This window comes from Arvicanthis niloticus, chromosome 14 (genome assembly GCF_011762505.2).
Source record: "Arvicanthis niloticus isolate mArvNil1 chromosome 14, mArvNil1.pat.X, whole genome shotgun sequence".
NCBI lineage: Eukaryota > Metazoa > Chordata > Mammalia > Rodentia > Muridae > Arvicanthis > Arvicanthis niloticus.
The window spans coordinates 54,213,458-54,226,487 of record NC_047671.1 but is presented as its reverse complement, the minus strand read 5'-3'; the positions used below and the strand labels follow the sequence as shown (position 1 = coordinate 54,226,487).

Sequence of the window (13,030 nt, the reverse complement as noted above, 5' to 3'; positions counted from 1 at the left end):
TTTCTTGCTGTAAGGAAACGACAGATTTCTAGAGTCAATTGTTAGGAGGGCTAATGCCTGGGAGCCTTGAAGGAATGCTGTATTGTAAGGCCCCCACAAAGGGAGGACCTCACCCAAGCCTCAGGAATTCATTCGTGGCCACCCAATAACTCACAAGACACCGAACTTGATGCAATCAGCAAGAGGTATATTTCGATCAACATGTTGAGGTCAAGACCCATAGCTCACACAGGGGTAATGGGGTCTGACCCAGGGGCTTTGGAGACAGAGAGAATTTAAAGCCAAAAACCACAACTCAGGGGGGGAAACCACAACCCAGGAGGAGTAAAGGAGGGTTATTGGAGAGTACCTGTGAAAAATCCCAGCCCATTATTCAGTTTGTGACAGGGTCCAAGGAACAGTCATGGGGAACATTTTGTATAGTCTATTCTCTAAGAGCCTATTCGTAATCAACCATCTATCTTGTGGTCAGCCAAGTTCCTGAAACACAGAGCTCACAACCAAGCTGACCTGCACTGTTGGTTCTCTTCAGCCTTCTAGGAGTTTTTGAAAAATTTTAACCCTTTCAGTATCAGAACCTGAAGTTAGTCTGCAAAAGCCTTTGAACAAGGCTTTCAGCTCTTTAAAGTGTTCAGATGGGTTGGTTATAAGTGATATCAGCTGATTCCAAAGAAAGCCAACGTCATACTAACTAGTAATTAAAAATATTTAATACTATTTGAGATGGTAAATTGATTTAGATTTTATATTATTTAAAGTTAGTTAGTTGATTTAAAATGAAAATTGGTATAAACTGTTTTTTAACCTCAATTTTATATTGGACTTAAGATAGAATAAGTTTCTTCACAAAAAATATTTTAAGGGAAAATTTTATAGAAGACAAGAATGTTTTATTTTTCCCTTTGTCTCAGTTAACCTCTGACCTCTAAACTTGACTCCATGAAGGATAATGCATTACAGAGAAGTGTTTTGCTGCTAGAGAGGTCGTGTCTGTAAGTGATGTGAAGGAGAGCAGATGTTCCTGTGCTGGGCAAAACTTTAGCTGCTCTGGAGAGACATACAGAGGGGACTTCCTTCCTAGCTGATAAGTGCTGCAGGGTTCTTGGCTGGGTACCTGAGATGGAGAGAGGAAGAGAGAGGGGAAGAGAGAGAGAGAGGGAGGGAGGGAGGGAGGGAGGGAGGGAGGGAGGGAGGGAGGGAGGGAGGGAGGGAGCATACACAGGAGAGAACTGAACAACTTCAGCAATGCTCCAGGAGCAGGGCTAGCAGATCAAATGGAAATGAGATAGAACAGGCTCTGCAGGGAGCATCCTTCCTGCTGAGCTGCTTTTCTTACTGAGGATCAGTAGCTAATCGCTCACCAAATCACAGGTTAAAACTCCAAGGAACTTGGCAGCTGAAAGCTTAGATCTGAAAGCTTAAACAAACAAACAAAACCACCAAGTCTCATGCTTCTGCACTGACGCACTGACTGACGGGTTCTCCTCAGGTTCTCTGAGGTCTGGGCCTGAGTGAGCAAGGCCTGATGCCACTCACTAGTGCCAACCGAACACCCCCTGTGCTCCCTGCTTTGTGCTGGACCAACCCTAGGAGAGACAGGTGACAGCAGGAGATGGTAGTCAAATCTGAGTTCTTTTGGCAAAAGCACTCACAACGGGAGTTCTAAAGGCTCATTCTGTGAAGTGCAAATTATCCCAGGAAATAAAAGCATACCCTACCAGGAAAGACATTGATACCGGGTAGGCATTCTTCCCAACTTATCAGATCTTAAAAGGACATTTTCCCCTGGAATAATTCAAGTGTAGACAAGAAAACTTTTGGGGATCAGATACAGTAACTTAAAGAATACATCTTGTGTGGCTGCTTCATCATGCTACATGCTGCCTTTCACGGTTCTGACTTGGCTATTCTTCAACTGTATAACGTAAGTCTTCAGACAGGGAGGGTGGAGTGTGGGGTGACACTGAAAGCCACCAATGGAAAAGCCACAGTAAGGTTTCACTAGACCCAGAGCCCATTGCAAATAGGCTCCTCCCAAAGCCCATGTTGATGGTCTATACTGGTGTCCTCACCAGAAAGACAGTAAGTCCGATTCACTGGTTCTAGAGGCCACATCCAGAGGAGTGTGGTGTTCTGGTCCCCCAGACGTACCTCAAGGCCCCTCAGCATACATCAGGCAACTCATTCCTTAAGGGACCCAGCAGCGTGTACAGCACTAAAGACTTTGTTTTAGGCTAGTAGACCCCAAAGCCCATCTCTCTGGCGCATTGCTTCTCAGTACTTCTTTGTGAGTTAGGTAAACGATGCTTCCCCAGTACTCACTGAAACCACCCACCCAACCAGCTTCTGATTTCCACTGCTCTCAGGTAATAGGAATGTAAGGGATCAGTCACTCCAGGACCATGCCAAGGCTGAGAAGGCCCGCCTACTCCAACAACAGGGGAAACTAATAGGATAAGCCTTGCTATGCATAGGGAAGGCTTTCTTTCTCTGATCATGACCTCAGGAACACTGGGGACAGCCTCTCCTTAGGGACTCATATGTGGCTGTCAAGACTAAGATGGGTGTCCGAGCCCTTTCCTTCTCCTATGCAGCCTTCTTGTGCTGGAGATTGGCATATCCTTGCTATCCTCTGCACGGGTCCTTGCCCCACCTCCACACATGTGCAGACTGCTTCAAGTAGTTCTCCATTTCTAGGAAGCATAATTTTGTCTGTTTTCCCCCTGACTGTGCTTAGTTTTCACTTCTTCCTTGTCTGTGTATATATAAAGTGTCCTTTGAAGTAAGGTTTTTGTTATTGTTGTTTTGGTTTTTTTTCTAGCAAGGATACACTTCTACACATTTTGTCCAAGCCATAACATGGTATTCCAATACAGAATTTGATTATTCTGTATTTGACTTGATATTAATGAATAGCCTTACTCTCATGAACCATGACACAGAGACTGCGGTCTCTCCTACAGAAAAAGATGTGAGGATTCGTTCATCCTAGTGTGGCTGGCTACGGGAGAGATGGGGATGGGAGTTCTCAAGTTTTGTTGGTTGCAATTAACATGTGGGTGACATGGGCACGCTTCGAGTTAACCTCGTTTTCCTTCCTTGCAGCACCTGAAATTCTCCGAGGCTGTGCCTATGGACCTGAGGTGGACATGTGGTCTGTAGGAATAATCACCTACATCCTGTAAGTGACGGAAAGCAGCCTTTCTCCAAACAGCTCTGGATAGCATTTTCTAGATGTTAATAATATTCTTGTTGCCCTTTGACTTTTTTTTTGTGATGTCTCTTTTGACATTAACCATGGTGAGAGCATACTCTCAAAATGAGGATTCTTTCTTATGTTGTTTTCTGTTTTTTGGTTTTTTTTTTTTCTTCCAGAGCAGAATGTATCCAGGGCTTTTCCTTATCTATATAATGTGCCCACATTTGGGGGCATATTCAATGATCGTAATAAGTGTGAAATCTAAGTCCACCCATCACACTATTTACTTGCATCTTGTTAAACAGGTTGTTAGCCTATTTAGGACACCTGTCATTTGTGTCATAAGAAATCCTACACTAGCATGTTTCTTATCAGAATATTCCAAGAACATTTACTGATTGATTTATTTTTCCTGTAAAGATTTCAAGCGCCTTAGGCTGAGTGAATACAATGAGCTAGTTAGTTCACTTGCTGTTATTCCAACTCCATTACTGAGCTGCTGTCTAGTATAAAAAATTAAGGAATTTCAGGAGATGTGTGCCAATGTGGTGACAGAATTGGAGGTAACAGTGAGTGAGGGCATGAATGAAGACTGCTGTAGAAAACCCAACTTAGTATTGATGCACCCAAGAGCCAATGCACAGTAGGCACACCTGTCGGCCATTTTGAAGGGAATACAGTTAGTTTAGAGAGCCCATACACAATATGCAGCCATGCAGAGAGATTTTCCTGTTACATAGGTGACCTGCCATCACTGACTGTATAGCAGAGTTACTTAAACAAGAGATATTACCTCCTCATGTTCTCAGAGGCTAGAAGCCTGAGGTCAGGTGGCTGCAGGGTTGGGCTTCTTCTGGTGTTTAAGAAAAGTTCCTTTGCATTGTGTTCCCACATGGCAGAGAGAGAGAAAGAGGGAGAGAGACAGACAGAGAGAGACAGAGAGAGACAGAGAGACAGAGAGGGACCTAGCTCCTGAACTATGTGCAAGAACACATCATGATAGGAAGTGAAAAACCCAAGCTACACTGTCCTGGTTCATTTTATGTCAGCTTGACACAAGCTAGAGTCATCTAGACATTTTCTTAATTAGTGATTGATGGGGAAGAGCCCAGTCCATTGTGGGCAGTGTCATCTCTGGCTGGAGGGCCTAGGTTCTATAGAAGACAAGCTGAGCAAGCCATGAGGAGCAAGCCAGTAAGCATCACCTTTCCATGGCCTTTGCATCAGCTCCTGCCTCCAGGGTCCTGCCCTGTTTGAGTTTCTGTCCAGACTTCCCTCGGTGACAGACCATTACTTGGAAGTATAAGCTGAAATAAACCCTTTCTCCCCCAAGTTGCTATGGTCATCACAACAATAGAAACTGTAAGATACACACAAATAAGGACCCCCATTTTTGGCTCTAAAACATGCGTGTCCCTGGGTAATAATTTTTGGTTGAAATGTGCCATGAAATGTTGAAGCCTCGATGCCTGTTATAAGAAAACTTGAGATGAAAATAGAAAATTAAGTGGCATTCATTCTGGAAAACAAGAATACACAATAAGTAAAACTCCACAGAAAGGCCACTGTCACAAGAAAGCGGGAAGTGAGGTCATATCTATGAGAATAACTTCCCTCAAGTCCATCTAAATCAGACAAACTCGTTTTTGTTTTTCTTCTATTTTCATTCACCTAGGGTTCTAGTAGGCTGTAGATGAAACAACAGTGTCACCCACGAATATTATTTTTCAGTTCCCCTCTATCAGCCCTAAGCCTGAGGAAAGTCAATTTATCTGTCGTTCATTACGATAGTAAAGTCCACCTGGCAAGGATCCTTGGCCCATCTGTTCCTCTGTTTACCCTTCATGTGCACTTAGTCAGTGAGGCTGTGACATTTAGACATCTGAATAATAGCACTAGGTGGCTCAGAACCAAAGGAGAAAAGAGCACAGAAGTAATGATGGAAAGGATATCATTAGGATCTAGTCCACTGATGCTTCCTGGGAAAGCTATGTTATGAACGTCAGTTAAATCTCAGCATGATTGCCCAAATAAGGTTATTCTTTTTCCACTTCTCTACACATACATAAACACTGGGATTTATCTTTATAAATTCACCAGTAGAATTATATTATTTTTTGTGTGCACCTGTGTTTGTGTGGGTGCACATAAGTGTGCATATATGTGTACTTGTGTGTGCACACATGTGGAGGCCAGAAGACAACCTGAGGCATCATTTTTTAGGTGCTGTCCATCATTTTGGAGGTGGGGTTTCTGTCACTGAAACCATGTAGGTTAAACTGGTCTGTAAGCAAACCCCAAGGTTCCACTGTCTCAAGCTTCCCAACACTGAGATCACAAGTGCATGCCACCCTACCTGGCTTTTTAAAATGCGGGCTTTGGCCGTCAATCTCAGGTCCTTGTGCTTGTACAAGCCAATGGAGCCATCTTCCCCTCCCTTAATTCTTACTGACATGGAAACCTGCTTCCTTTTGCCCCTCATCTTATGACAACTGCTGCCTTAACATTTCACTCCTTAAAACTTCTGCTTACCACCACCTGTTTTGTGCCATGACCACACTCTTTCTGAAGACGACTTTAGTTTGGAAACAAAGGCCTTTTCTCCCAGGAGTTTTGGACCTTTTACCTTGGAAAGCTGTAGCGCCTGGATCCCATGACCATAGTGGTCAGATTGACATCCTAAGTCATCAAACTGTCTCCTTCAGCTTTCAACACTGCAGTGAATTGCAAAGGCTTGGTGCTAACCTGTACCTTTACACCACAGGCACTGGGTAATCTCATCGATTTCCTAAACCACCACTGCAGTACCACCAAGGGAGCCTCACACCAAGGGAGCCTCACACCAAGGGAGCTTCACACCAAGGGAGCCTCACACCAAGGGAGCTTCACACCAAGGGAGCCTCACACCAAGGGAGCTTCACACCAAGGGAGCTTCACACCAAGGGAACTTCACACCATGAGCTTGTTTATGATTCACACTCTGTGTTGCAATTTTTCCATTTTAACATTTCGGGATGACATGTTATCAACTGTTGGCCCCATCATCAAAGATAAAAAATGATTGGCATGACTGTGGTGAGAGACCATTGGAGGACTGTGACTTTTAAGTTGTCATTGTCTTTGGGTAGCATAATGGGGAATGTAAGGACCTTCCTGAACCAAGTCTGAAAAGCCAGCTACTTCCTCCATGACTAACCAATAGCAGGCTACTCTTCCCTAGGGTTAGAGAGGATAGGAGGGTCAAGGGGAGGGCCCTGCTCACCCTTCTGTGCTTACACCCCACCCCTTCCTGTGCAGGTGGGTCAGACTTATGTAGACTTATGCAAGGAGAGTGTACTGATTCCAGGTTTTTCCATTTCAAAGTTTCACCCTCTCCCAGAAGACTCCAGAATGTTTGGAAGAGGCAAAGATTCTCCCATGGAGACATTTCATGAGCACAAAGGACATAAGACGCTTCTTCCTAGAAGCTGCTATTTCAGGAAGGATTTTATAGTGCTCTGTAGCAACCTGGCTGGCTTGAAGGAAGAATGGAAGAAGCTATCTTTTAACTTTTCGTTATTTTCCCACTTGATTTCAAAGGGAACGTGTAAATAAATGCCTGGAGAGACTGCTAATTGTTAGGGCTGTCCCCCTACCCCCCACTCCTGTCGCGACCCAGAATGGTCACTTGTCTCTAACCAGTGGAGGCTGGGTAACCCCAGAGTCGTTCTCCACTTCTCCTGAGCTCCTTCTCTCCCGCTCTGCTTCTTTTCCTGCTGACCCTGTAGGAGACAGTTAAGTCAATGTAGTCAGCCATCTTTAAAATAAGGGACATCTGTTGGCTGCCTGTGGTAACTGAATTAATAGTGTTATCTCTATTTTGTTTCAGTCTGAAATCCAAACTCAAATGATATATCAAATGATACCTACTAATTCTTGTGGAGTTCTATTTCTTTCTACTTTTAAAGCAGTATTTTTAACTCTTCCATTTTATATTAACTTGTAACCCTAATCAGTCTGTTTAATAACTTTTTAATTATCAAGAAAAATCTGCTAGAAAAATCATGACCACAATGTCTGTAATATTAGCCATCTTAATTGGTTGTGTGTGTGTGTGTGTGTGTGTGTGTGTGTGTGTGCCTGTTTTAAGTGTTATTGTAGTTGTTGTTACAGCTTTTATAAGAAATTTGGTTCTACTATTCTTACTCTCTAGAGATGTTTTTATGCTGTCTGTCCTAAATTATAACCAAACAATCACACACCTGTACAAGTAGATTTACCTATAGGGAATATAGAGAGACTTGACGTTTTTGCAGAAATGTGACTTACCATGCTTAATCATTTAAAGGTATTTGATCCTGTTTTTTTTTCCCCTCCAGACTTTGTGGATTTGAACCATTCTATGATGAGAGAGGTGACCAGTTCATGTTCAGGAGAATTCTGAATTGTGAATATTACTTTATCTCCCCCTGGTGGGATGAAGTGTCTTTAAATGCCAAGGACTTGGTGAGTGTGACCAAAACAAAGTGAGAGAAACAATATCTAGCTAAGAGATAGTGAAGGATATTTTTAAAGTAGGCCATACTTGACATTATAATTTCTTTGTAACTTTAAGATATTTTCATTTAAAAGGCACATTAATGTATATTCCTTGTGCAGAACAACAACAACAACAACAGACCTCCTTTCAGTTCTAGCTAGCCGAATCATCGTAGTAGCACTAGTTAATGAATTTCTCCTACCTGGTAAATATAGAGCCTTTCAAATAACACCAATCACACAGAATTCTGGTTTAATGTGGCATATTCACCTAAAGGTCGATGTAGTTCAAATAAATCTGAATGAATCCATGAAGTTTTAAAAACTTATTAATATCCTCCGACAGCAGCATGAGCCCGATTGTGCACCACTGGAATTATAAACAGGAACCTCTCTATTAATAGAATGTTTGATGGTTCGCTTGGCACCGCCTCACATTCAGACCCACAGTGAAGCTCATTAATATTCTAGCTCTCCCTTCTGGAGAGCTCTTCTTCCTCTTCCAGTAGAAGGATGCTTGCATATAGTTGAAGCAGGAGCCATCGTTCCTCTGGAGGGAGAAAAAAAAAATGTACCAAAATAATGGAGTTGATTTTGAATCATAAAAAGGCTTTACGAGTCTTCTAGTCATAAGTTTGCTAAGTGTGCTAAAGTTCACGAAGGCTCCCAGCAGAAAGTCGCTGTCAGAACTGATTGAGTTTCTAGAGCCCCTTTCTCAGGACTTGTCTCTCCAGATATTTCTCCCTTCTCTCTCAACATGGTTTCACAGCACAGATTCTTTAGCATCTGTGGCTTTCCTAATATGGGTAGGAAGGGAGGCAGCCCGTATCTGTGTGTGACATGTGGACACGACACCCCACTTGTGACCTCCTCCTCCTCCTCTACCCCTGTCTCTACCCCTGTGAGAAGCCCTCACCCTCTCCTACCTGGGCCCCCGCCCCAGCCTCTCTGCTTCTTCTTCTCTTCTAAAATATGTGCCATAAAGAATCCAGGGATCCCCACCCTCTACTAACCAGTGCTTGCACTTCAGACATGCACTCTTTAGCAAACATTATGTAGAAAAAGCTTCATGAAATCGAGACTACGACACGACACGACACGTTTGCTCCTTATTTAACTTGCTGTTTGCTTTTTTTGTCCACCTGTTTTCCATTTTCCCTTCTTTCCCGGGTTTTTAGAGCAAGAAAAGACCTTGGGTTTTAAATGATTGGGGGCATCTTATTTTACAAGACTGAAGTCTAGAGAGACTCTGGAGTCCCCATGGTGTAGGACATAGGATGAGCTTCTGCATAATGTGGACCTGAGTTTGAATTTCCAAGCTCTACTGACTACGAAGTGTTTGGCTAAGTCTTTGAACAAACTTTTGTTCTTCATTTGTGAATTGGAGCTAATCATTCCCAATCCATCAGTGTCTGTGTGCCGTGAAAGTAGCTACAGACGTAACCAGGACACGAGGCTCCTTGAGTCCAGGGAGTGCCTCCGTCATACTAGGCCACTGCTTTGGAGCCCAAGGCTGGGAATTATTTCATTTGTTGATCTTCCTGGCAATTTGTTATCTGTTCATCTTCACACACAAGAGCAAATCTTTCAGAATGGGTTGCCATTAGATGAATTTAGTCATGCCATGAAGCTCATACCCCTCAAGCCAACGACTTCCTTAATTTTATCTTAAAGTGGCTTCTATTCTGGCTTTGAACGTATTCCTTCAAGCACTTTCCATGAGTTGTGTTTCTTTCTTTCTTTTTTTTTTTTTTAATGAACTGTAGATCTCAACAGTGTCATAAAATAGTGCTCAATAAGGACTTGAACGCCATTTAGTCCCCACTGAGGGAATAATGTCATTGGAGTTCTGAGTTCTAAATGATCTCATAATGTGGCCTAGAATTATTCAGATGCTGGTTCAGGCCAGAAGTCACTTGGTCAGTAGATGAGCCAGCATCTAATTGTTTGAGATCCGTGGAAAGAAATCTGTGAGTTCGGGGCCAGGCAGTGCTGTGTGCCCCTGTCTGGAACTTACTTAGCTGCTGCTTCCCTGAGGTTGGTGTACGGACTTGGTGCTAGTGAGGACAGAACAAAAACAGAACAGAACAGAACAGAACAGAACAGAACAGAACAGAACAGAACAGAACAGAACAGAACAGAACAGAACAGAACAGAACAGAACAGAACAACAGCTAGATTTTCACAACGTGAAATTTTCAGTTTCTATAAGTCTATGTCTTTATGATTGCAGGTCAAAAAGCTCATTGTGTTGGATCCCAAGAAACGGCTGACTACATTTCAAGCCCTCCAACACCCGTGGGTCACAGGTAAAGCAGCCAACTTTGTCCACATGGATACTGCTCAGAAGAAGCTTCAAGAATTCAATGCTCGGCGCAAGCTTAAGGTAAAGCATGTGGTTTTGTTTTGAGGTGTGTATGAGTGAGTGAGTGTGTGTGTGTGTGTGTGTGTGTGTGTGTGTGTGTTTAAGGTGTCTTGTCTTCCTTTAGTATTGTAGTATTCATTTTCTGTGACACCAGGAAAATTCTTGGTTTTAGAGTTTGTAAGGCACTAACACAAAACAACTTAAGTGTTTCTGTTATTTTGTTTTGTTCTCTCTCTCTCTCTCTGTCTGTCTCTCTCTCTCTCTCTGTCTCTCTCTCTCTCTCTCTCTCTCTCTCTCTAATTCTAATATGAAATTAAGGAGGTTTCATTGTTTTGTCTCCAAATACATTTTTATCTGACAACCAGTCTTGGAACAATTTACTTCACTTTGAAAGACTCAACCATAGCCTACAAAACAAAGTAGAAATTACACTACAATCTGGGATTTTTCCTGAAAACACCATTTAAGTACTTTTCTCTCTCTAATCAGGCGGCAGTGAAGGCTGTGGTGGCCTCTTCTCGGCTCGGAAGTGCTAGCAGCAGCCACAGCAGCCTCCAGGAGAGCCACAAGGTCAGCTCGGATCCACCTTCAACCCATGATGCCAAGGACAACACCGATCTTCTGGGAAAGAAAATGCAAGAGGGGGACCAAGTGGCAGCCGAGGCTACCACTGAGGAGCTGAGGAAGCTGCAGTCGGAGGAGGTGGAGGAAGATGCAGGTGTAAAAGAGGAGGAGACCTCCAGTATGGTGCCTCCAGAGCCAGAGGATGGGCTGAACACAGATGACCCGGAAATGAAGAGGGGATCAGGGGAGAAGCTGAAGAGTGTAGAGGAAGAAATGGACCCCAAAGCTGAGGAGGAAGTCCTTGCCTTGGAACTTGGGGTTCCCCAGCAGGATGCGACTCTGCCAGAGTACTAAGCTGGCTTCCTTTAGGTCCAGAAGCCAACCCCAGCATTTTATGTCCTTTGTCCTGCAGCGAGGTGGGGAAGCATGATATGCACTATAGTGATTCTGTTTTGAGGTGCAAAAAAAAAAAAAACCCATATATACCAGTTGGTAACCCTAACGTCAGTGCATGTGTTTGCTTTATGAAATAATGGCGTTTTCTATGGCATGTAATGGATACCTAATACTGATGAGCTAAATTTGAAATTTCCAGCAAACAACACAACACTTAAAAAACATTCTCAGCCTTTGGTGGCCCATATTGAGTGAAATGGCAAAGGGACTTTGAAAGCGTAGGCATCCTTCACCCTCCAGAAGTCTTCAAAGAGGGCACTTCCTTTGAACTCAGCTAAACCCAGCTCCAGTTAGCTGACACACTCCCATGACTTTCCAAATACTTTCAGTGGGAACAGCCGAGCAGGCTGTTATAAAAGTAGGCCATAGATGGTTATAAAAGATACCTGTAGAACGTGCAAAAACATCCATGTACAGTGTTGAGAAGCTGAAGCATTCTTACAAGGCCCCAGTCCATGGTCCCCTTAAGTGTATGCAGGGAATGTCTTATTTTTTAGTACACTATATAAGAATACCCAAAATGCTTATCATAAAATTTCTGCCAGTTTACAGTTCTTGGGAAATTATTTTTAAACTGTGCTGTTACTCTCCTTTACCTGCCTTTCAAATAAAATGCCCCTGCAGAGTATAAAACCTAGGAAAGAAGAAGACATTTGAATAAAAGGAGATAGAATTAGGCTTTAGATATACCAAGATTAACTCCTTCTCATTTCTCACAAAAATTTGCATCTGTAAGCTTATGTGATATTATGTGATATTTTTGCATATCAGAAAAAGTTTTATGAATATACTCTGCAAGTAGCAAGTTTCAAGTTTTGGAAACATCCATTGTACAAATTGATGCCCAAATGTCTGAATCTTATAACAGTGCACTCAGTGGTTAGATCCCTTAGTACTGACGTTGTTAGAGTAAGGAAGTATTAGCAGAAGCACACTCTCCTCCAGCTATGTAGACAGCCTGTTCATAAGCTTAAATTCACTATGAAAGCTAGGGCCTTCTCCCCGCGGAAGGGTCCACACATTTTATAATGTTGAAATATGTTGAATATATGCCAAGAAATTTAGCATAGCGTGAACTTTTATTTGCCTTAAAAATAAGCAAAACCAAAAATAAAATTAAAACGCATCTTGAATCAGACCTCGGGGAGGGCACAGCATTAAACCTTAGTTAGCATGATTTTTTTCTCAGAATAATTTGCGGGGTGGGAGGGGGTGTTACCAAAATCATACTAAATCAAATACCTCAAATTTTGTGTTTGAGCACTTTATCAAAAATAACTATTTAATATTTTGTGTGGGTTTTCTTGATTTAAAAAAAAAGTATTACTTTTAAAATCCAAAATGGGGGCAAGAAGAATGAATAGCACAGATTTTTTTTTTATTAAACTAATAAGTTGTTCTGACTCATGCAAACAGTTGTACTGGGAACTGAAGTTAGATCTGGGGTTTCTCTGGGCTGTTAGGGTACCGGCACTCCAGCATGTCAAGCACAGACGCTGACAGCTCTTGGGGAAGGAGACAGTGTGGTCTCTGAGTGTTTTGTGATTTGGGTCTTTGACAGGCAGCTGGCTGGGAGAGCATCATCTGACCAGGGGGATCTTTTTTCAGCTGATGTTAATTGACGTGTTTATGCTCTTATACTCCTTCCATCTGCTTTAATTTTTCCCACTTGAAACTCTCACTCTGAGGGTCATAAAGGGTTCCCTAGATTTAACCTTTAAGAATGCTTTGTTAAGAGTTCCATTTCGGAAGAGCAATTCCCTGGTGTAATTTCCCTCATCAAACTTACCATATGTATGGCGAGTATCCCATATATGGGAAGAGGAAGAAGACTAGGGAGTCTTGTTAGAAGGTGGCAGTTAAATATGAGAGTATACCATCACTCAAACCCAGCCCGGGTCTTTCTTCCTTCCAACATGGGATGAGTG

General features: G+C 42.7%; 1 protein-coding gene across 2 annotated transcripts in view; it reads left to right on the top strand.

The window, feature by feature from the left end:
- Positions 1-11,146, top strand: part of Camk4 (calcium/calmodulin dependent protein kinase IV) — a 224,025-nt gene extending 212,879 nt beyond the window's left edge. For both annotated transcript variants that reach the window (XM_034518596.2, XM_076912860.1), the window contains exons 9-12: positions 3,106-3,181; positions 7,558-7,684; positions 9,951-10,103; positions 10,572-11,146. In XM_034518596.2, coding sequence (XP_034374487.1) covers positions 3,106-3,181; positions 7,558-7,684; positions 9,951-10,103; positions 10,572-11,000 — 785 coding nt within the window. In that variant the 3' untranslated portion in view covers positions 11,001-11,146. The remainder of the gene's footprint in view (positions 1-3,105; positions 3,182-7,557; positions 7,685-9,950; positions 10,104-10,571) is intronic.
- The last annotated feature ends 1,884 nt before the right edge of the window (positions 11,147-13,030 follow it).